The sequence below is a fragment of the Psittacula echo genome (genome assembly GCF_963264785.1).
Source record: "Psittacula echo genome assembly, chromosome: Z".
Lineage (NCBI taxonomy): Eukaryota > Metazoa > Chordata > Aves > Psittaciformes > Psittacidae > Psittacula > Psittacula echo.
In genome coordinates, this window is record NC_137742.1 from 36,490,234 (window position 1) to 36,515,686 (window position 25,453).

At 36.3% G+C, this 25,453-nt stretch overlaps 1 protein-coding gene across 1 annotated transcript in view; it reads left to right on the forward strand.

Moving 5' to 3' along the window:
- The window catches only part of CNTLN (centlein), a gene marked incomplete at its 5' end in the record, with an annotated part of 196,332 nt that overhangs the window by 109,963 nt on the left and 60,916 nt on the right, over positions 1–25,453 (forward strand). The window contains 4 exon segments of the mRNA XM_080637807.1: positions 13,478–13,527; positions 19,134–19,225; positions 21,474–21,994; positions 23,883–24,057. Coding sequence (XP_080493933.1) covers positions 13,478–13,527; positions 19,134–19,225; positions 21,474–21,994; positions 23,883–24,057 — 838 coding nt within the window.

The window sequence follows — 25,453 nt, forward strand, 5'->3', positions numbered from 1 at the left end:
TTATTTATATGTGTGATTTTACATGCAGTGTAAGTAAATCAGGTTAGCCCATTGTTTTTGTGGATGCACTTAATTTCATAAACCCCACTGATTGTTAGCCTAAGTTGATATAGAACGTGTATAAGGCAAATCCAAAGCAACATTGCTTGAAGAAGTGTCTGTATAGAATTACATATTGGCTGAAGTCTATTTTAACTCCCTCCCTTCTTTCCAGGGGTAGAACAGTGGTGTAAAGTATCTTTAACTTGCATATATGTTGCTGTCAAAATAGATGGATGATAAATAAAATATATGGTAAACCAAAGATGAGCTCATGGGTGCATGTCCTAGGCTCCAAAAAGCAGTCATTACCAATATTAGCACACTGTAAGCAATTAGTTTCTAAGTTATAAAATCTGGTTTTAAGTCAGAAGAAACTGAAGTTACTTCAGAAGTCACCATTCTGTAATGCCTAATTCCAAATTCTCTAGAATTTGGTGGAAAGACTTTATGTCAGCCACTACTTTCTGTCATGTCCTTTCTTGTAATAGTTTTCTTCTCTCACAGGCAGGGATTTCTTTGACTTGCATGTAAACTATTAAATGCTATGCATTTCTGAAGCTGGACACTAACACAAACAAATACAGTGTTTAAGCCTTGTATTCAGTCTTTTCTTTTTTGAAATATATGAAGCTTTCTGTATTCATGAATTGCAGAATGCCAAACGTCAGTATTTCTCGGAGAATGTTGATGCAGAATCATAACATTGTTGCTACCATTTTTTTACTTTTTGGTTAGTAAAGAATAGCTTGTGCATATTGTATTACTTTGCAATTAATAATGAAATATGTTTCAGAGCCATGGGCTGCATCCTCTTCACGATCAATGACATATACATTTGAGTTGTTTGTGCATATAAAAGAAAGTACCTCTATATTTTAACAATCCCGTACTAGATTAGTAAAATACAATAATCAATAAACTGTGATTATATCAGTATGTGCTCAACGCTTTGTGTGTATATTTCTCTTGAATTTCACAACATTCTCCTGAAAGGAAGAGAATTTTTTTTTTTTGCTATTAATATTATTTGTCTTTATACCAAGTGCATTACAGAATTATTCCTCTCTGACTTTATAGAAATTGTTTTTTGTAGTAGTTTTACCTGACTTCTTCATTAAGCTTCCTTTCCCACTGTTTACTTTTTCACAAAGAATATTAGATTATTTTCCACTGTGTATGTGATCTGCATCAAAAGCTGCATATTTAATTTTGAGTTATAAAATCTTCTTCTGAAAATTCACCGTTATTAAAACAAAATAAAACAAACAAGCTCCAAAATTGAAGTTCATTTTGAGATCTGAAATGGTACCTAAGGAAACAGTCTAACTTTTAAGCCCTTATAACTCATTATCTTAATAAATCCTATAGCAGCTACCAGCTAAACTCATGTCAAAATTGAAGAGTTAAAAACAGAAACAAAAAGAAGCAGTTGAAATAAATTCTTTTAAGTGTTCTTTGAAGTATTGATTAATGCTATTGGTCAAGTGAAAACAATTCCACAGCTCTGCTAGGATCTCCCAATTTGGTCTTCTTATGTGGGTCATTTTCTCTGTGAAGTATGCAATACATATGTTAACAGTCATTTCCTGTCAAGTACCATGTTATTGCAGGCTACAGAAGCAGGCATTGTATTGATGTTCAAGTTCTGTGTTAAAGTAAACAAACAATTTGATCACTTTTTCTCCCCCTTAAGCAAACAAAAACAGGAGTATTCAAACAGTAGTTAACAGCTGAGACCATGCTTGGATAATGCAATTTTTATTTAAGCTGCATCAAACTGCTGAAAACTTGCAAGAGAATGATCTAGTAACATAGAAAAAACTGAAATTTCTTTAATTCAGCTGTGGAACACCAGTGCTTTCAGATTCAGCATCTTGGAGCCACATTGAACTGAAATATCTTCAATTAAAATAGGCATATTATTTTACAGATAGATTGATAGATACATTTTTATAGAGCTAAATAGATGGAAACATGCACAGATATATATATATGTAAATGTAGGATAGTTCTCAGGTTTTTGGATAGATTATTTTTAATATTGGCTACTAAGTACTAAGTGTTATCTATCTGTGGAATTGCACTGGCAGGTATGTCCTTCAACATATTCTTCCCACGTCAGTTAGATTCATGTTTGTATCTATATTATTTGGATTTTGCTGAAATTCAGGGTAAATTAGTATGTAGCATGTCAAATTGAACTGCTACTTGATTGCAAGCTAGCTAATTCAAACTAGTTTGGCATTTCCATATTAAATTATGATCTCCTGCTGTATGGGATACCCTGTCCCTTTGGTCTTTATATACAGACTTTGGAAAGGTATAGTTGACTGTATATGAGCTGTTGTGGAAGCTTTACAATTTTACATTTTTTCATTCTGGATTACTCTGTAGGAGACCTTGTAATTGATACCTGAATTGATTCACTGAATGATTTGAGCAGGTACATTCTTTGACGTAAGACACTATGACATGAGTACGGTATGATTATATGCAGCTTCTGTTAGTCATTCTTTCCTCTGAGTGCCTGGTAGCTGTGCATGTCCTCTGTGTAGGAAGTGTGATCTCCATCTCTGAAGCACGTGGAATCACTGCAAGCTCAATAGCATTCTTAGTTTGCTATGGCAGCTATTTAATTAAGGGGTCTAATTAATTTTGCATTTTTAGGAAAACAAAACCTCACGACTTCTGTTTTCCTTATTCTTTGTATATTCAAAGCATCTGTTCTGTGCCCTCTGTAGTGGTATCTGACCAGGCAGTTTGCATGAGCCTAACCTGGGAACAGCAATAGCATGTGATGTCTCTTGCCTTTTTTTAGCAAAAGTATGGTGGAGGAAAGCTAAATTTGCTGTTATGGAGTGGTGGAAGATAGAAATATAAATGGAGGCTTTATTAGTTCCTCTGCTTTTTGAACAGGGGGGAGAGGGTGTTTCCCTTTTTTTTTTTTTGTTTGTTTGTTTGTTTGTTTTTTGTTCCTAGAGAACCTGCTAAAAAATTGCAGTTTTGATCACTTTGACAGCCTCTTTGCCTAAATAGGAAAGATCTGGTATCTGGTCATCAGAGACTTTAAACCTCCATCTTTCTGAGCAGTGTCCAAATAGCACAGTGGTTTTTTGACTTTGTTCCACTTAATAGCTACACCATGTACAAAATTTTTTTGCATAAAAGTGCATTCATGCTACGTCAATGTTAAAAAATGTCACCTACAGACTATAACCCTTCTGACATGTTCTATCTCTGTAAAGAAATTTTTTGGTTCTTCAGTTTTAGGAGTACTGGGACATAGCAGGCTTCTTACTGCAGAATACTTAAATCTTATAGCTTAAGGCTCTTGTTTACTTTTTACTAAAATCAGTAATTCTATACTGCAAAGCCAAATATTGTTAAAATAGTTTTGTATATGTATTTCTTTAGGTTTTGGATGGATAAAAAGATGGCTAAAACTAAAATTCCACCTTTCATTCTATTGAAAATTACTAGATAGAGCCTAGATTCTGCTGCTGGTGTTAGAGGGTTCTGATGAAGGTGCATTCTCACTGACTAGACTGAACATTTTTCAGTGGAAATGATAGTCATGCTCAAGTGTGAGAACTTGAACCAGTGCAGTTGTTGGCTAAAATTACTACAAATTATTTAAAATGTAAGAAAACAGCAACATTGATTGTACAATTGGGTGCAGTTTTTAGCAGATATTTTTAAAGAACCAGTGTCGGAGATCTACATGCCAGCAAAGTCATTTAGGGGCTTTTGCATAATTAACTTACATGGCCCCTTTAGTGAAAAGAATTATTTTTTTCTAGCAAGCATCTACTTACATTTTCACAAGGTACTGTCAGCTAACTGAAACAAATATATTGTTGTTTTCCAGTGACTGTTCTGTCAAGGATGATAGGATTAATGATTTTTAATTGTGAAACTTGTCTCTAGACCTTTTCTTACTTGTGTCCACCAGATCTTGCAATATCCTTTATCCTAACTAACAGACAAATCTGGGGACTTGCAGTGCTTTTGGAAATCAGATGTGTTGCCGTTTTCTATATAATGTTGGTAATGGAAACTTTGATGTGTTGGTCATCTGAGATTTGTTCATATAAGGTTAAAATCACTGATATGCCGATTAAATTGTCTTGATATTCATGCAATAGGGTCCTCACCTTGTGTGCTTCTCTGAGGTATGTTGGTTACACTGGTACCCCTGTATCCTCTCTGAACTAACTACAGGTAGACACTGTTTATGGTCTTGTTATAAAGGAATGAAAAAATCAGATTAAAATAAGTATCATTAAGTATCATTACACAATGCTTTTTTTTTTTTTTTTTTTAACACCCTTGGACAGTCAGCTTGGTTTTGTGCTATAGTAAACAAGTAAAAGATCACTAAATGGTAGGTAAAATTTTAGACATGGGTTTCTACCATCCTTTTGCAAGCTAAAGGTTATGCTGCATGTTGAAACTACTTTAGTCACTAGTCACCGGCAAATCCTTGGGTTTTGAGTGACTATTAATTTGAAATATACCTCAAAATTCATTCTTGACAACTGTGACACTGTTTACTTTTTTTATGGGGGGCAGTTGCTTTTATCCTCTTTTGCTCCTGAATGTGGGTTGTAAATCAGAGAGACTTTACTTAGCACCAACAGATACTGCTTCTTTCAATTTTCATCCATCCTGTAAGTGAGTGAATTGGGACACAAGAATGATAAACACATATATTTGGGTAGTGAAGGGACAAAGTAAGATAGATAGCTCAATGGCTCTGTGTAGTCAAATATTCCTTTCCTTGGTTAATTAAGACTACAAGTTTCTTTGTGTAAAGTGTAAGTTTATAGCTTTCTTCCTGTAAAGGAATTCAAGTAAATCATTCTGCATAGTTTGAATGTTCAAAAATGTAAGTAATGCTAGTACTTTTGCTTTACTCTTCCTTTGGCAGCATTATCCGCAGATATGTGTAATGGTTTTTGCTCTCTTGCACACTCTAGATCAAACACCTGCTCCCAGGTTTACTCTTTCCTCCCAAGGCTGTCAGTTGACACATAAATATACAGACCCATGAAAAGAGCTTATTTTGCCCTTACTGCAGGCAAATGTTCTTGAATTGTAATGCTGTAGGAAAAAAGTTAAGAATATCTGTCAGAATAGTATTTCACCTCTAAATGTTGGATAAAGTTTCTGCCTAACTTGGTTCTGATGACTAAACAATTTTTAAGTAATAGAAAATTTAAATCAGGGTTTACGTTATGACATATTAGACTCTCCATCCTAATTTATGACAGTCTGTTTCTATATTTTCTTCATGGGCTTTTTACAAAAGCATGCATATTGTGCATGTACACATTACTTTGGTTTTACGGAGTAGTATTTTTACCATTTTGAAGACTTGTGAACAGAAAGTACAGTTCAGTTTTGCTTACCTAGAAAACCTTTCTATCAGGTCTTTCTGCTCTGTTGTCTTTCTCCTAAAGCTCTTGTCTTTTCTGAGAGGAAGAAAACAACTTAGAATCATAGAATCATAGAGTCATAGAATAGTTGGACAGGACCTTAAGATCATCTAGTTCCAATCCCCCTGCCATGAGCAGGGACACCCCACACTAAACCATGTCACCCAAGGCCTCATCCAACCTGGCCTTGAACACCGCCAAGGATGGAGCATTCACAACCTCCCTGGGCAACCCATTCCAGTGCCTCACCACGCTTACAGTAAAGAACTTTCTCCTTATATCCAATCTAAACTTCCCCTGTTTAAGTTTGAACCCGTTACCCCTTGTCCTGTCACTACAGTCCCTGATGAATAGTCCATCCCCAGCATCCTTATAGGCCCCCTGCAGATACTGGAAGGCTGCTCTGAGGTCTCCATGCAGCCTCCTCTTCCCCAGGCTGAACACCCACACCTTTCTCAGCCTATCTTCATACGGGAGGTGCTCCAGTCCCCTGATCATCCTCGTGGCCCTCCTCTGGACTTGTTCCAACAGTTCCATGTCCTTTTTATGTTGAGGACACCAAAACTGCACACAATACTCCAAGTGAGGTGTCACGAGAGCAGAGTAGAGGGGCAGGATCACCTCCTTTGACCTGCTGGTCACGCTCCTTTGGATGCAGCCCAGGATACAGTTGGCTTTCTGGGCTGCGAGCGCACACTGAAGCCGTCTCATGTTCATTTTTTCATCGACCAACACCCCCAAGTCCTTCTCCGCAGGGCTGCTCTGAATCTCTTCTCTGCCCAACCTGTAGCTGTGCCTGGGATTGCTCTGACCCAGGTGCAGGACCTTGCACTTGTCATGGCTGAACTTCATAAGGTTGGCATCAGCCCACCTCACAAGCGTGTCAAGGTCCCTCTGGATGGCATTCTTTCCCTCCAGCCTATCAACTGAACCACACAGCTTGGTGTCATCGGCAAACTTGGTGCTGTCCTGTTTTCTTTGAAGGGATTAATAGGCTATTTGGCTTAATCTTTGGATAAGAGGAAATTCCTTGGCACTTATTTTGGTTACTGTAATAAGCAACACTACTGACCCTTTTTAAGGACGCTGTTAAAAAGCACACAAAGCTTGTTTAGCAGTCTTCTTCTGTCTGATTTTCTTCTTAATTTGGCCTTCTGGTCTTTAATAATCTTCCATGACTTTGGAGGAAAACATTTGAAAAGGCAATAGTTAACCTCTTGGACTCAGAGGAAGGCTTCCCTGGCTGCTACAGCTCCTGGACTAGCACCCTGATATCTGTCCACACCAGCAACAGTATGCGTTTGGAGATTGTGGTTGGTTCTGTTTATTTCTCCAAAGAGTCATCCTGCTGCAGTCTTAGAATATGTAATCCTTGGGAAGGAGTTGGTTTCCACAGTGGGTTATTTCTTCTTAAGTATTCAGCTCTATTAGAAATGAGATTCTCAGCTTGGTTTTATTTTCCAGATAAAATTCCCGGGACAAATGGAAAAAAAAAACCCTATTGTTTGTTTGTATGTTTATTTTAGACTGCCATGAGTCTACTCTCTTAATTCCTTTTATCTGTATACAGAGGAGTGTAGGAGTCTCCTGCTGGCCCTACCTATGAATGCTGGAAGCTGCGGATGAGCAGTGGCTGACTCATGGGATGTGTATTACTCAGGAGGCAGTGGTTTGGTAGAGGACTAATTAGAGTCCTCTGGCAATGGGTTAACCTAGGGTCGGCAACTGTTGACGAAAGAAGTTCTTTGAACTCATAAGAAGCAGAGAGAAAGTTTATGCTATAGTTCAGACTATCTTTCTAAATTACCTTTTTTTTCATTAAGACCCAATTGCACATGTGTATATGTACCTTAGATCTGGAGCTGTGTGAGGGCTCCTGATGATATCTTTAGAACTGCTGACAAATAAAAATGATGAGTACTAGGAAATTCTGTTCTAGCAAGAAGGTATATTTTGCAGAAGTCCTGCTTATATGCAGATGGTATGAGCATTTTGCCTATTCTAGTAACTTGATAACTAAGCAACTGTTATGGAGAATTTCTTGCTGATGCCTAGCTATAATCTAAAAGAAATCAGAAGTAATTCCTTTGGCAAAACTGATTCTATAGCACAGTTTTTATTATGCTACCTCTTTGTATATTCCTAGTGGGTGAGTATTACAAAAATAGCTAAATAATGGAGAAGTAATCAAAAATTATTATATTGCAAATAAAATAGCACTCAGAACATTGTATGATACTGGAAAGAGCAGATACTATAATTGTGGGTCAATGTCAGTACCTTAAAAAATGCATACAATACCAGCATAAACTATTTGCTGTATCGATTTGATCTCTTTTGATTTCTTACTATCCTTGATTTAATGCTGGTGAGTGAGACCATGGCGATTGTAGTTGGAGAATAGATCTGAAGCACTAGTCCATAAAACAGAATATTGAATGCTTTCCTGATCCTGTTGGTACCTTTCATATATATGTGTTACAAGCAAGAATGACTTTCATGAAGTTATTCATAGCAAACAAACCTTATTCTCGGGATGCATAAACAAAGACATAATTCTACTTCTGATCTGCCATACTGGAATTTACTGAAAGTATTCTAGGAAGTGCCAGTAGATTCCTGCTTATTTAGGGTGCTTATTTCTGTTAATTTGAGGACTCAGTGGCTTCTCCTTAGCTGGGAAAATGTTGAAAGTTGTACTCTGCCTGTGTAATCTAGAGTACCTAAAACCGCTGCTGTCCTGGACTGTTTCTTGTCAACAGAGTGAACTTTAAACGTATTTGGGAGCAGGTAGTACTGTCAGCAGGTCTCTTTGGTTTTCAACTTCTTTTGGAATCAGATAAGAAAATGCTTATTGTTAAGAAAGTATTACTAAAGAAATAGAGTAAAAATTTACCAGATATACTTAGAATCAGCATAACCTCTCCGTGCAGAAGGCTCAAGGCCATGAGGCGATTTCAGGTCTGCATGAAGGTTAAAAGCAGTACACCACTAAGCTTTGTATGACTTTAAGTCACTTTTCTGCTATCTGAAGGGCTGTCATTTGAACCTCACAAAGCTGCTAGAAAATACAACATTTGAGTATAAACAAGAGTAAGGCATTTTTCTCTGGAAGAGCTAATAAATTCTGGAGCTTTTTCAGTCCACTAGTTTTACTACTGTCAAGCACATTGCAAAGCCAGTCATTTTTCTTCCCTCTTTAATGGTCCTGAGCAGAAAAGTGTGCATGGGAGCCGAATTATGTATTTTAAATAAGATTTTCAGTTTATTTAATGGATGTGGGATTAGTGTATTTGTCTTAAAATTGGAAATAGCAATCATGTGAGTCACTCATAGACCTGTAACCTTTATTATCAGCAAGTTTGTTAGGGTATTACTGTAAACTTTCAGGGTACATTTTCCAGTTACACAGTCATCTTTAGAAACCTGAACTATAAACCAAGCACAACTGAAAAGACTTTCCCAGTGCCATCAGAAGAGGGTTGTTTGCCGTGTTTTGAAAATATTTTATACCTTTTTTGGCTTAAAAACCCCCAAACCAAATTGACTGAAGTGAATCTGTATAAAGAATGCATCTAGATACTGGCCAAATGCTAGTTGGAGTTTCAACATTGCAAGCTTTTAAAGTGGCGCACTGTGTGAGCAATCATTCTTTCACTCTAAGTGAAGGAAGCATCTCATGCCACTAGAATATGTGCAACGGGATCACAGTTCTCTTCAAGAACCTAATCTTCTTGTAAAAGAATTGAAGATGGATCTTTCATGAGCAGTGGGGTAGATGTAGTCTGTTCAAAGCAATCCCACTTAGGGGCAAAAAACACACATACATGTTTATCCTCAGACCCACTTAAAATATTTTTGAAAGGAAGGTAGGATTTCATAACAATAAATGAGTTCTTACCTATTAAGCTGGCACCTCTATGTTATTTGACACTGAGGGAGATAATGGTGTAAATGAAAGGCTGGAACTCAAATGTTGCCCCCCACCATTGCTTTTTGCCTCTATGTTGTGTGAGTTGTTGAGTGATTTCTTCCTGTGTTGCATCATACTTCAGCAGTTTTCTGTGATTTCTTCAGTTACCTAGAATTCCTTGGAGTCCCTTCTTTGTAGAAAGTTCTTACTTGACCCTTCTTTGATGTGTCTTCCAACTGATCATGTTCACTTGTTCTTGGAGAAAGTACCCATCACACAGTCTCTTCAAATAACTACATTAAGACCTTCTTCAAAAAGGCCACATTACAACCTTTCCTCCTTTTTGTTGAGCTGCACTCTTGTAACAAAATATGCAGGCTTCAGTACTTTCATGGTGACTTTTAGAGAACTGAACTAGATGCATATATTTTATACACATATGTAAATCTGTATAGGTGGGATTTTTTTTCTTTACAAGTTCTAGCTGAAGTAGCACGTCAAAAATATTAAATGTGTCAGAGCACATTTTACTGTTGAGATAGGAACAAACAGAAAAGAAAGAAGAGCTACTTGTTTCTGCATGTAGTTCACACTGCAATTTTTGCTGGTGGTTTTTTTTTTGCCTTGAAATATAAAAATACGTATCAGTGATAGTAAAAAACCATTTGACTGCACGTAGTCTTGATAAAAAGCCACAATTACTTCTACATTCCTTTTTCATCTTCTTATTTTTTGCAATGAATGTAATATATATCAAGAGCATGCAGATTATGTTTTTATTTTTCTATCTTAGCACTATATTTGTCAAAAAAATCCATAGAAAATAAAGTTTGGAGGTTTTATTGTATTACTTTTGGTTTTCAGAAATAAAAGCATGAATAGAATTTAGTGTAGAATCTGTTCCTGAATGAGTTAAATATTTAGAGGTTTGCTGAGTTTAACCATGTTGACCTCAAGTGGCCCAGTCTGTGCATTCAGAATTTAATAACTTTGGGAACCAAAAATTGTCAGGCTTCTGAGATTAGAAGAAATGAAAGAAACCAAGAAACCAACCAACTAATTAGGATAGGACAGGATGAGAGTAGTTGGTAAAAAGGCTATACTTGTGTAAACTTCCCCAGATTGAAAAATATTTAAGCTCAGGATGCAGATAGCAGTCCCCCTAGTGAAAAGCAATTTATGCAGTTTGCTTTAGTGTGACATATATGATTATCTACATATAAGACATGTTTTACATGTGCTGCTGCGAAGAACATTAATCATGGGAGATTTCGACTATCCACATAAAGCCTGCATCATCTTGCCGAGAAAAGATGTAAAGATACAAATTTTGTGTGGAATAAATTCCTTTTGTAGAACAATCAGTCTTAGAAACCAAATGAAAAAATACTGTTCTGGAATTTATTTGAGTGGCATACAGAACTTAATTCAGAAAGCATTAGAGAGAAAGCCTCACTGTAATGTTTACCTCAATACAATGAGAAGCACTGAACTGTGCAGCTTGGCACGAACCTCTGGAAGCTGTCTTATCCAACCTGCTGCTTAAAGCATTGGCAGTTTAGGAAGCTTTGTTAGGATCTTTTCAAGTTTTAACAAAGGATGGAGGAGATGGGAGACCAAGGATAGAGATTTCAGAACCTTTCTGGGCAACTGTTCAGGATCTGACCAGCCTAATGAGCAAGTTCTTATTATATCTAGTTGAAGTGTGATGCATAGATTCTAACTTGTGTCCATTGGCTCTCATACCACCCACTGCACTCTGGAAAAGTCACTCCTTTATGACAGCCTTGCGTAAGGTAGACAGCAATAAAATCTTCCCTTCTCATGGGGCTGAATAAACCCAGATCTTTCACCCTGTCATCATAAAACATGTGCCCATTGTGGTACTCTTTTACTAGCCTTAATCTAGTCAGTCTGTGTCTTTCTTGGAGGAGCCTGAAACAAGACATAGCCACATATGCAGAAATGCTGAATAGAATCAATTTTGTAAAGCAGCTGACTATACTCATGCCTATACAGCTAGTACGTTAGCCTTGGCCACAAAGACATGTCACTACCTTAAGCTCCACTTGTTGCTTTTAAGGACCCCACTTTTTCTGCAAAGCTGCTCTCTAGCCAGATGATCTTCTAGAATGTCCTGTTGTGAGAGGTTACTCTGGCAGGACTTTGGTGAATTTCATAAAGTTCCTGTCAGCCCATTTTTATTGCCTGTGAGGTCTCTCTGAACAGTGGTCCAGCCCTCTAGTGAGCATATCAGTTGCTTCCCTCTGTAAACTTGCTGAGAAGCACTCTAGCCTATCTTTGAGGTTGTTAATAAATACATTAAACCGTACTGGCTGTTGTATGGATCCATGAGAGATGCTTCTGATTGCTAGCTATCAGGTACCTCCACTCTACAGATCATGACCCTTTGAGCCTTAACAGTCCAGCCGATTTTCCAGCCACCTTACCTACTTTTCAATTCAGATCTTAATTATTTGTAAATGGGATACCATCTCAAATGCTTTGCCAAATTCAAGGTATACCTTGATGGCTGCTCTCCCTTTATTCTTATAGCCAGTCATCTCCTTACAGAGGGAGTCAGACTGGCAAAGTAAGATTTTTCCTTAGTAAATCCATGCTAGCTGTTTCCAATCACTTTCTTGTCCATTCGATGGCTGAACATGATTTCCAGGTTGAATTCCTATGTACCTTTCCTCAAAAAAGAGGTGAGGGCTGTATTTCCCTGTGTCTCATCCTTTGTGAAGATGGGTTCGTGTGATGTTTGCCTTTTTAAAAAAAAAGAAATTATTTTTATTATTGTTATTATTATTATTATTAGATTTACATAGTAGCAGAAGAGAGTGGACCAAATCAATTGGACTGGGGATATTCACTTTCCAAAAAGAGAAACACTTAAAAATGAAACAAAAAAAACTTCCAACACCCCAAACACTAGAACAAGCATTACAGAAAGCCTATGAACAGTTGGAGACAGATAAGAAAGGTATTGTAGCTGAAACCCAGCTGAAATATGTGCTGCCATTTAAGAAGTTAGATAAAAAAAAAATAAATAAAAACCTAAAACAAACCAACACACACATACACCCTCAAAAAAAAGAAAAAGAAAAAAAAACCAAAAAAACTAGTTCCCACCCAAAAATGCTCTTAAAAACCTCTCTGCGAAGACTCAGTGGGAAATTTGTTTTTGTGGCCCTCACAGCCAGAAAAGGTCAACGTTTAAAACTTAAACTTGCATTGGTGCGAACAGGTAGGCCAATAAACAATGGCAAGACAAATGCAAGTGGAAAGTTGAGAAGGCTAAAAAAGCCCCAGGAGAGTTGTTTTCAAAGAAGCTTTAGCTGTGGTAGTAAAATTTCAGTGCGGATCTTATTTCTAAAATAGAGTGCAACTATATAATTAAAGATTGTCAGAAAACATAAATGAACCATTTAAATTAATGTCTTTAATTCTAGCATTTCCCAATTTGACTTTGAATCTCTAGTACTGATATCCTGGCAGCTTTTATTTGTATGTAATTTTAATAAAATGGAAAACAGTTAATTCAGGTATTTTGGTGTACAGACCTTAGCTGATTGATATTACAGAATAAACTGTAGTGGTATTATAGTAGTAGATCAGGGCTGGAAAAGGGGAGGAGAGATTTTCTTAGTAAGTTTCTCAAATACTCACAGAAAAAAGAAGAATGTTATGATACATCTGCACAAGGTTGGCTGGTAGTTTCCCCGGAGACTGAGTACTTATTCCCCTCTCAACAGGAATCTACCTTCTGCTGGTTTCCTTTTCATCTCAGGCATTTCATTACCTAAAAAAGACTCGCTGAAACTTCTCAGTGTATGTTCCAACCAATAATATACCTGAATTTTGTAAATTCAGACTTATATATTTTAACCAGCTCTTGTATAAATGTGCTTATGTTTAAAGTATGCCAAGTATCATCAAGTTAGAACCAATTCCTGGGTCTTAACAACTTTTTCCTCCCTAATATATTGATATGTTTTTCACTGAATTTTTTTTTTAATGGTTTTAGTGGTGTCTGTGTGATTGTTCTGTAGTTCTTAGTTTTTTATTTCCTCTTTTGTAGACTGAATCTTGAAAAAGAATTGGATCAGATGAAAGTACACCAATCTGTGGGTAAGTTCACAATACAGGAGTTTAACTATGTTTACGATAAAAAAAAGTGTAGAATTTCATACATGTGTGTGTCACCTGTTAGAAATATCTTTCTCTTGAATGTGTGTTTTGTATGCATAAGGCCATGTATGTTCTTATTTCAAAGTATTACTAACCTAAAGTTCTCCACATGCCTATTAAATCAGTAACAACTTACACACTAATACATGTTTGCAACTTGTTTATATATACTATGTATAAAATTAATGGTGTTTAAAGGATCTATGTATGTGTTTATAAATATGTGTAAAATCTTAATCTTTTTTATGAAGCTTTCTTCAGAATCTGAAATGGTTTTTGAAGTACTGAAATTCAGTGATATAGAAATTTCATGCACATTCAGGCTTCTCTTTTCATACTAGTCTCAAAAATTATGTGAATTTGAAAGTGAATCAAAATGATGGAAGTGTTATGAGAGTTCTTCATCAATATCTTCTTTTATATCTTTACAATCTTTACAATATTTGGTGGTTCTATGTAGATGGGTCTTTGTGAGTCAGATAGGTAGAATATTACCACTGCCTCTCCATCACTTCTCTGATTCTCTGTATTGTTTGCTGTTCCTAAATGGTATGGGAGAAGTATTCAAGAATGCATAGTTACAGTCCAGCTGTATGTCACATCTGTGGTGAATTCTTTATGCATAATATAGTACAAAGGAAGGGAGTAGAAAACTGGAAGAAGTGCTTTGAATGTTCTTGGCAATAAACCTGACCATTGTTTACCGCGTTTTCTGCTGGGATTTGGTTTGGGTTTGCTTTGCTTTGCTTTGCAGGGGGCGGGGCGGGGTGGGGGGGGGGAATGTGTGATAATATTGGACACTTGAATGAAAATATATGGGGTTTTTTTCGCTTTATTTTAAATTTGGTTTATAGTTATCTATAAAACTTAGTAGAAGTATCCAATTGCTGAAAACTGAAAGTTACTGTTTTCTTTGATATTACTTTTTATGTGTTACCTTCACAGCTTCAGATAGAAACCTAGTGAAGGTTTCAAATACTGGATTTAAAAATAATTTCTTTGCTTTTGCCAATTTAGTCAGTCTTCGCACAGACATAAGTGGAAAGGCAACCAGCGGTGAGGAGTTGAGGGCCTGCTGAGCAGTAACCACATTTCCAAAAAACAGTCAGATCCCTGAAACTACCAGTTCTTGACATATTTTGTGCTTTAACAATTAGTCTTTTACTCCTTCTTTTTTCATTATCTTTTCAGATTAAAGCATATCCTCTTTCAAAAGCTCGTGGGTAGATACACACTTCTAGATTGGTTATTGATATGATCATAGAACCACAGAACGATTTGGGTTGGAAGGGACCTTAAAGATCATCTGGTTCCAACCCCGCTGCCACAAACAGGGACACCTTCCTCTAGACCAAGTTACTCGAAGTCACATCTAAACTGGCCTTGAACACTGCCAGGGATAGGGCATTCACAACTTCTCTGGGCACCTGTTCCGATGTCTCACCACTCTCATAGTGAAGAATTTCTTCCTAACTTCTAATCTAAATCTGCCCTCTTGTCAGTTTAAAACCATTCCCACTTGTCCTGTGACTACAGGCCTTTGTCAAATGTCCCTCTCCAGATTTCTTCTGGTCCCCTTTAGTTACTGGAAGCTGCCCTAAGGTCTCCCCAGAGCCTTCTCTTCTCCGCGCTGAACACGCCCAACTCTCCCAGCCTGTCTTCAAAGGAGAGGCTCTCCAGCCCTCTCATCATTGTCAATGATGATTAGTTGTTGTTATACTGGGACTGAGAAAAAGGGTTAAACTTCTAGTGAAATGTGTTAGGCAAATTTTATTTACCTTTTTCAGTATTTGTTGTTATAAGAATCATTTAGATGATAGGAATTTTTTTGTAAGATTCAAAATGAAGTCCAAAGGCAAGTATTAAGCAACACTTTCATTAGCACATGAGACTGAGCTGATTCCAGCTATTTCCAAACTTTTACCAATTGAAGTATAAAAATACTTGCTCACCTAGGCTATAGAAAGTAATTTCCTTGTTGTTGCCCTTGCAAATCTTCAAATATTGCCATGTAGTGGACACTTTTATCAATTGTTTGCCATTTTCTAGAAGACTACACCATAACAACTGAAGCTGGATGACTATATTTGAGCATACAAGGATACTGAGGAGGGACTCTTCATCAGGAACTGTAGTGACAGGACAAGGGGTAACGGGTTCAAACTTAAACAGGGGAAGTTTAGATTGGATATAAGGAAGAAATTCTTTACTGAGAGGCTGGTGAGGCACTGGAATGGGTTGCCCAGGGAGGTTGTGAATGCTCCATCCTTGGCGGTGTTCAAGGCCAGGCTGGATGATGCCTTGGGTGACATGGTTTAGTGTGGGGTGTCCCTGCCCATGGCAGGGGGGTTGGAACTAGATGATCTTAAGGTCCTTTCCAACCCTAACTATTCTATGATTCTATATATGAGCAATCCTTGCTCATGTGCTAAGAAAGTGTGTATATCCTGTGCCCTAAAATGAGTATTAAATGCCTTCTTTTTCCCAAATAAAAGTCAGGTCTGTTATTCATAATTTGCTGAGATTCAAACTTGATAGGGTCTAAGTACATTTTGTTCACAGTGTTGCTATGTTTTCTTTTCTAAAAGTAAACCTGACATGAATTTACTCAGCTTATCAATGATTTTGGAATTCACTTTCACCTAAGCAGGTACCTGTTCCGTTAGGCATTCTGACATCAAGGGATAAATTCTGAAAAAAGTGGCTTAGCTTCCCTCTATAAAAAAAGATAGGCTCTATCCTCATCCTTGATTAGATACAAGTAGCGTTTGTCAGGAGCTGGTTAGCTTTGTTGCTCTTCTGTATCATTTTTCAAACCCTGCTGGTCAAAGATGAAGGTCAGAGGAAGAGAAAATTCTGCTTCTGCCATTCCCAGTTTCTTTCCATTCTGCTTCAATTGCCCAAGCAATCAAATAATTATTTTCTAGTAGTTATCAAATCCAAATTCAATATTCATGCTATCCATGTCATTATTAGTGTGTGTATGTAAAGAATATGTTGTCAGGAGCTCATGCCGTTTTCTTCAAGAGCAGGAAAGTGGATCCATCTAATCCAATCCAGAAAAGCATGTGCCTTATTAGAAGAAGCGTAACTGTTAGCCCCCTATTTCTTCATGGAGGCAGTTTGAAGGCTATTGAATCTACCAATTTCCCAGCCTGTGTGTGAGAGTGGCATTCCTTTCTTATGTTCTTCAACCTGGATTTTCCCATTGGCTATTTTAGACTTAGCACAACTTTGGGAGCAAAAAGTCAGTAGCACTGTGGCTTTCTGCACTACGGCATCTTCTGTCTGTCAGGGAATCCTTTACCCAGTACATACCAGAGGCAAAAGTGGCATTCATTTGATAGTTCATGTAGGTACTCTATGAGTGACTAATGCATAACTCTGGGGTTGTTTTTTACAACTGATGTTTTTTTCTCTGTGTAAGAAGGCTTTCTGCAAATATTAATAGTGAACTGTAACATCATAGTTCAAGGGCTATTTTGGCACCATTATCATCAGATTTGGTGACTATTAATTAGGAATTGTTACATTCTAAAGCTGGCAGTTAACTATGTTTTTCCAGTGGGACCTAAGTATACTTCTGTAAGACCACGGTAATTTGATGACTAAAGATAGTGGCATTTGTGACTTTTGGCTCTATTCCTTGAGGGAGAACTTAGGATTTCTTCCTGCAGTAGAGTGTAGATGGGTAGAACATACATCTTCTTGAGTAAACTAATATAATGAATCTTTCTGCTATCCTAGACAGACAGGCAGTTATAGACAATGGTGTTTTATTGCCTCCTTAACCAATTCCTGTGAACAATTATATAACAAATAGAAGGGAGGAGGAGAAAAGGAGGCTGAATAGGCCATCTATTTTCTGCTCAGTAGAAAGGGTTATTCATCAGTGACCTTTGGATTTTCTTTCATTTATGTTGCTTGTGACTTCTATGATAATACGGAACATGTACAGTCTTTTCTATCTATTTTTCAGTAGTTTTCTTTATTTTCGGCACATAATATGTTTATTTATAGAGTTTTAAATTGTATTTTGATATATCCACATAATAAACGTAACACCTTGTGTGCTTTGATCAGTTACTTGGAATATGAGAAATCTTTTTTCTTTTCAGTGGGGTACAGTAAATGCTGATATAAAAGTTACAGCAGACATTCAAATGAGTGAATATTTAGAAAAAGATGAAAAGCATGTTCATATTATCTTTGTGTGTTACTTAAAGAATGTTGTAAATGTATGCAGTACCACTGTGCTGGGGGACTATAGTCTGAAATAGCATGGGAACTACCATATTAATATCAAGGTAAAGGTACATATTCCCCAGATGCATAGTTTTACCTTTTTCAGCTTTTATTATCTTTAGAATAGTGTTCTATTTATTTCATGAATACAGAAGTATTAATTGGCCATGACATGTTCCAAAGACAAAAGAAAGGTCTAATTCACTCTAACAAACTTGTTAGTCACTGTTTATATCAAGAGGATTGTGAATCTACAGAGAGTAACACGGTTTTCTTCTACACTTGTTTTGTTTATAAATCAAAAGTTTTTAAGTGACCTACAGTGTCTGCTTGTAGTTTGAAATGATACTTCTAAAGCAGCCCTCCACCATGTAGTACAGATATTTGTCTTCTATGATTAATTCTTTAAGTTAATTTAGGCAAGAAGGGTGAGAAAAGAAATGTGAATATTGTGGGTTTACAGTGTTGGAGGAATTTTTTGTTCTTTAACATTTCATATTCCAAGAAGAAGCCCTGTAATTGCTCATTTCTGTGAGCAGTGGGCAATTTACAAAAGTTAAGCCCTTGGTGCAGATCTAAACAGAATGCATTTTATTTTGATTTACTGTACCTATTTGTACTTCTAAACTTTTCCTTAGCATTCTTCTATATGAATAGATTGAATTTTAACTTGTTGGCTATCTCTGAGAGCAATACGTCAGAGTCATGCTCACTGTCTTTAGTTGTATCAATTTGTAATTGTTAATGAATTCACAGTATTAAAATAGAATGATTTATGTGATTCGTCTGGTAAAGTACATGATCTTTCACTTAGCAAAAAAAGGGGATTTAAAGTTTTCATCCATCCTAATTCTGTTACTGTTTGCTTTGTTCACCAATCACTCTGATCCTCCTAGCAGGGGACAAGACCTAGAGAACAGAACTGGTAGTGACTGTGTAGATAAAAAGGCAATGAATTCTGCTTTTAAGGCATAGAGGGAATAGTCTATAAAGGGATAAAAACTGGAATGAAAGTACAGCGTTTTTAACCTGAAGATCTATTGTACCTTTGAAAAGCTTGTCCTCTGTAAAAAACATACTGTGATGCTACAAAGATTTATAATTATGTGACAGAACACTTTGAAAAGAGGTCACTTTTCAGAAACTGACCAAAGACTGACTGCCAAGAAAATAGATGACATTATAAATAATTGCGGAAGTAAAGAATGCATTTCCTTAAAATCTCTAGGTATTTTTTAGTGAAATATTAGGTGTCACAATTATGTATTCTCTGATAGACAAGTATTATTACTTTCTTATAGAGCCACTTTTCAAACTTAATAAAGATGATGAGGTCAAGAACAGTACTGCAAAGAAGAATATGAAAGAAGTTTCACATCAAATGTTACAGAAGGTAAGACACCAACCCCTGCAAACAGATCTAGATTTTAATATAAGAATCATATATGTAAAAGTCAATACTCATTAATTTAGGTCACAATTTCATTTCCTAATTCAAAAAAGTATGGATTTCCGAAATTGTGCCAAAAGTGAAATCTAGTGAACTCACTATGAACTTACCATGTAAGATAAACATGGTTAATGTCAGAGAAAATGGAAAGAATGTTTAGAGGTGTAATGTTAAAAAGTAATAAATTTTCTAAATTGGAGGTAACATATGCTTAGCATTTTACCACTTTAAAGTTCAGAAACCTTCATTTCTTTTGCTGAGTATTTAACTTTATATGTTATCAGGTGTTAATCTCCATAGAGCTCTTACTACAGAATGAAATTGATGCATAATAGTGATAAATCCACCTTTTGTTGTATTTGAATTTTAGCACAATGTTGCATATGCAAATATTTTCTACATATGTGGGTTTATCGCTCTTTTCACAAGATAGTACCGTATGCATTTAGTATTCTTTGGCTTAGCAAATATGATGAGTATTTAATCTTTACTGCTCAACGTTCTACATGTTTTACCTCATAGAGAAACAAGATGTTCTTAACTAGTTGCTATTTGTATTGACATTTGTAATATACACAAGTAGTTTAGTATGTTAACAGGTGTTCACTTAAGAGGGCTCCCTTGTCTTTTACCATATGCTTTGTTTGCTGCAAAGAAAAGACATCCTTCAAACAGTATCATGCCTTTTGTTTGTCATTTTGCAAAACAATATTTATTTAATTACTTATAAATCTTTAAAAGCATGCCTAAATTGAATAAACACAAATCTATAACTTTGAATGTCAGTTCAGGTATGTCTATTTATTTTTTATTTGTGAATTAACTTGTAGGAAGTGTGGTAATTTACAGCAGATGATGTGATTGCATATACTTGTAACACTTGCCATATGGTCAGGCAATGAAGGCTGTCATCTCGTTATTACTGAATGACAAACATCATGTTAAAATAATAACACATGGAATAGGAAGTGCTCACATTCATTTATCTTAAGGTAGAGTGAGTAATTGAAATAATACGAATGCTATCGTCTGAAATGTCACATAGTTTATGCTTGCTTATAATTTACATTTCAGAACTATAATTTTATTTGCCAGGTACTCCATAATTTTTATCTCTATGGATATACAGAGTTAGGATGGTACCTGAAGGATAGGTGTAGAAACTGCTCATTGTTTGTTTCCTTTCGGCTGTCGTACATGACTTTTAAGTGCTAGTGAGTGCATAAGGTCGAAGTTGACCATGTGCATTCTACCATAGCTCCCTGAAAAATAGTCTTTCCTACCCAGGATGCACTTTGCAAGATTCTGGAGAAATCTCAAAGACTAGAAGTTTGGTTTAGTATCTGCTAAAATTAAAACTGCCCCTTATTTCTGGAAATTGTGGGGTTTGGTTGTAACTGTAAGCAAATATTCTAGACGAACACTGAAAATTAGTTTATTGTTAGTGGCCTTGAATATATGTAAACCTCAAAAGCTGTTACAAAGCATATATATCATATATAGGTTGAATACACTTCTGTGAAACTATGTATAAGAAGCTTGTAAAGTGGCTTCACTGAAATAGGATAGATTTTCCCTTTCTGTGAATAGAAAATGCATTTCAGCCTTCATATTTTTTAGGCAATGAGCTTCTGATATTTCTTGCTAAGATTTGTTTGGGTTTCTTTGGAAGATCAAAATAATATTTCATTTGTGTATTTACAGCACTTGAAAGAACTTGTTGATTTACACAGAATCAGAGAATTGTTAGAATTGGAAAATACTCTGGACATCGTCTAGTCCAACCCCCCTGCCAAGGCAGGGATTTAGATAGCTAGTGCAAAATTGCCTGTATTTGAAAATAGTTTTCCTTCTGAAAATATTTTTTTAAATTCAATTAGTATGTATAACCAAATCAGTAATGAGCTCAAGATGCATCAGAAAGCTTCATTAGCACACTTAAACTTCTGTGTCACTTTGCCTGGAATTTTAACTTCTTTTACCATCTGCCCTTTGTTCAACAGCTGTATTATTGCAGTTAAAATGCTTTCATCTGCACTACGTTAGAATTATTTTTAAATTAGGGACTACAGATTGCTTTTGTCCTTGTGCTTAACGTAATAATATTGTCATATAATAAATACATTTGAAACATTTTTTTTTTCTGCTGGATAGGACGAAATATTCTGAATGCTACCATTGCTTTTGTTAGGTACAACAACTAGAAAGAAGATTCAAAGCTATTGAAGGGGAATTAAAGAAACAGAAAGAAGTAAATGAAGACTTATTGAAGGAGAAAAATTATTTGGAAGCATCTTTAAAAGTGCAAAAGGAAGATGCAGACACAAGAGAAAATGAGCTGGAAACACTATTTAAGAGGATTTGTGAAATAAAAAAAGACAAAACAGAACTTCAGTTAGTGATTGATGCGCAGGAAAAAGAAGTTGCCTCTTTGAAGGGGCAAGTGGCAGAAGCTAACAGGTTGAGAAATGAAAATGAAGATTTGCTGAGTCAAGTGCAGGAGCTGAAGTGTTTACTGGGTGAAGCCAAAGCAGTGGCAACCTTTGGGCAATGTAATTGCAAGATAACAGGCACCAAGGTTAAATTAAAAACAGCCAAGAAAAAGAGCTCTTTGGGACATCATGGAGCTTTTCTCAAACAGTCCATCAAGGTTATGAGTAATGTATTTGAGAACTTCAGTAAGGACGGCTGGGAGGATGTGAGTGAAAGCAGGTACAGCTCTCATTAACTTAGCCCTGTACAGGGGACACTGTGCATTTGTAAAGCACTAGCAAATGGAGATTGAATTTCAAATACTGTTGATTTGGTATTCAAAAAAAATACTGTCAGATCCTTTGAAATATCTTGGGAGGTCTTGTCCTGAGCTTATTGACTGAAATTTGCATGCAAAATTAGCCACAACTGCATGAGTATTTGAGTAGGTGCCAGGAAACCCAAAAGAAGGCAATGCTTGATTTCTTCCAGTGATGCTATTTTCATGCAGTCATGAGGCTTGAAATTGACAGTTTGGCAGGTTGATTTAATTTGCTGGCCCTTTGCATATTCACCACTGACAGCTAAGGATTCCCAGGCAAGCCTACTAAGTCAGTTTAGTTATCTTGTGACATGCCGACCCGGGAGGAGAAACACTTTTTCCCCTTAATTTAGTTAGATAAATTTTGAATGACCCATTTCAGCTTGCTAGCAGATGTCTACAAGCTGTTTAACATCCTTTAAATTAAGAACCATCCACACTAATTATTTCATGTATGTTTTATGCACAGTCATTGTACTAACTTTAATTGAATGATGGTTAAAAATCAGTTCTTTAAAGGTAATTGTTACTGCATAGAGTCCCAGTCGTGAGTCACAAGTCCCTTAGAAAATTGCACTGGCAAGCTTCATAAGCATTTTGAATTTTTTGCTTCTGCTTCTATTTGTTCACACATACTTGAGGAGGAAGCAGTAAGCCACTGGGTGAATCGCTATCACACCCTGAATATCAATACTTTGTCCTAAGAGACATGCAAAGAAATTCCTTCAGCCTTTATTTACCCAAAAAAAGAGAAGGTAAGAAAAGAGTAAAGAAGACAGTATCATCTTCTTAGGCTTCATCCTGGCTTTAGATATCTTACAGAGCAAATCAGCAGTGGCAAATGAAACCCTTCTGCTGCTTCTCCCCATGCAAAATAGGGGTCTCCTAAACACAGGATCTTGAGAGAGAAAAGAAATTAAGAACCATGTAATTTGTCAGTTGTTATCATTAATATGAAGCTTGTTTGTTTTTCTGTTTTATTTAATATTGCAGATCTGATTTTACAGAAAACGTACGTGTTTTTCTGTTGCAATCAGTGAGCTTTTTATTTAATTTGCTGTGTTTTGCTTTTTAAGAACAAAATTGAGCAAGCAAATTGTTATTGCAGTTTGAGTTTGAGTGAAGTGAAAAGTTAATTATATGGCTTCAGTTTTCATGGCTAGCCATAAATACTGCTTTCAATAATTCTACACGTATCAGGTTAGGGAATTCGTGTCATAGAATCGTGTACATTTTTGAAGGTTATGTTTCAAGGTGTCATTCTCAACAAGTTAGTGAGATACCTTCATTTACTTCCCTCTTTATTAATAAATACTGTTCTTTATCAATAATTATTGCCTTTGAGTTTCTAGATTCAGGCCTTCAATTTTCTAAATAGAAATGAAAAGTACTGTGCATTTGTTTGTTTTGTTATCAAATGCAAAAATGAAAGTAAGTATAAAACCACTATGTCTCTGTGAGCCATTCACAGACTAGAAGTACTAACAAGTAGTTTTTCATGTGTGTGACTTTTGTAGACTGTAACAAAAGCTGTCCTTTAAGAAGCCATTAAAGTCTCACAACTCAGGGCATTGTAGAGTGAGATTCCATTTGACATAGTAGAACTTGATAAAATAATTTCACAGATTTCTTCTTTATCATATTTGTAAACATCTGTTGAATAAGTCAACTCAGTACTGTTTGGGGTTTGTATTAGTTTCTCTACTTTCTTGCATGTGTTATTTTCTCTGTGCTCAAGCACTGGCTGTTTGGAACTTTTAAGGTTTAATTTTATTTTGTTTTGTTTTCCTTAATGTGCTGTTTTAGTGACCCTGAAATACCAGCTTCTGAAAGTTTGGAAATGGTGATTGCGAACACAGTACAAAATACTGATCCACTGCCAGATAGAAGTAAACAACAGGGGAAAAAGCAAATACAAGGTAGTCAAAAGCCCTGCAACATTATTTGTTTAGAAGGCAAACCCCACCTGCGTAATAAAAAGGTATATAATAGGACTTGTTTTGTTCCCTTGTGCATTTTTATAGTATTGTCACTGCTGTTCCCCTTTTAATTAATTTGACTCTTGTAAACTGAAAAAATCTGTTTCTAGATACTCAATGGGTAGTTTCATTAGAATTTAGAATATTTTCTGAACAATTTGTCTGTAAATGTGGAATAGTAGTGTCTACAGTGGAGGGAGTGTAAGATGTGCAAAAGCTTATTAAAAAATGTAAAGTTACTCTAAGCTGTCCAGACTTACAGTAACTTAGTTACTTTAAATCCGGCTGCCTCTCAATCCAAAGAATGATGCAGACATACCATTAAGCTCTCTCTCAATCAGAAAAACCATATAGAACAGGGTGACCTAACCCATAACAAGTAATATCCCCATCTCCCCTCTAGCAAAATGGTGTGCTGATGAATCAAGCATGAACACCTCTCAGTTCATCTGGTGTGTGCAGAAATAGTTGCCTGTGTCTTAGAAAGATGCTTTTGGCTCTATCACTGTCCAAGAAATTCTATCTAGAGAAAACTGTGCTTTTAGCTTGTTCTTAACCTGTTTACATTCATTGTCTGGGATTTGAACCCCTTGCCTCATTCCTAACATCTATATGCTGTTTTTTCACAGAAAAGGGCCAGGAGGTTGTTTCCCAGGTCTTTAGAGCCTCCATGCAATCTGTAACAGATGACTAATTTTTGGACTTTTGAACAGTTTCTAATATTTTTTCCCTTCTGCATTTGCCCAAATACATCACTTCATGGAATTTAAAACACAAAAAGATACTGTTGTTTCTTAGTTCAAGAAACAGAATACTGAAACACTGAACAACTTGATGCTGTTAGAAAACTAGTTTGAAATTCTGTTATGTGTGGTCATATAATAAAGAGTTTGAAAACATTATACTTTCTTAGTCTCCAAAATTTTGAAGCAAATACCAACTCTCATCTTGTTATATATTACTGATTGTGTGCTTCTATCAAAAGATCTATTTTGTCTGGCACAAAAGCTGGAAAAAAGGGAAATTCTTCAACCATCTGTTGGTATAGAATACCCAGTATTGAGCAGATGCATATATGTGAAAATCTGAGAAAGTGTGCTACTCTTGTTATCTCCTGCTGCTCCTATGGTGAGGATTATACAAGGCAGGGAATCCAAGAGGTGCTGGTGTCTCTGGCTTAGTAGTGTAGACACAGGCAGTATATTTCTTGTTTGCCCATTTACTCTCTGTTCCTACTGGAAAAAAAAGAAACATAGTTATATTCTGGTACATTCTGACATATGTGACAGACTGGTGGACTTGGAACATAAACAGGAACCATCCCAAGAGCCCTAATCGGGTAAATACACTTCAGCAGAAGTCCGCTGTTGCAGGAAAAGCACCTGAAAATATGGTTTG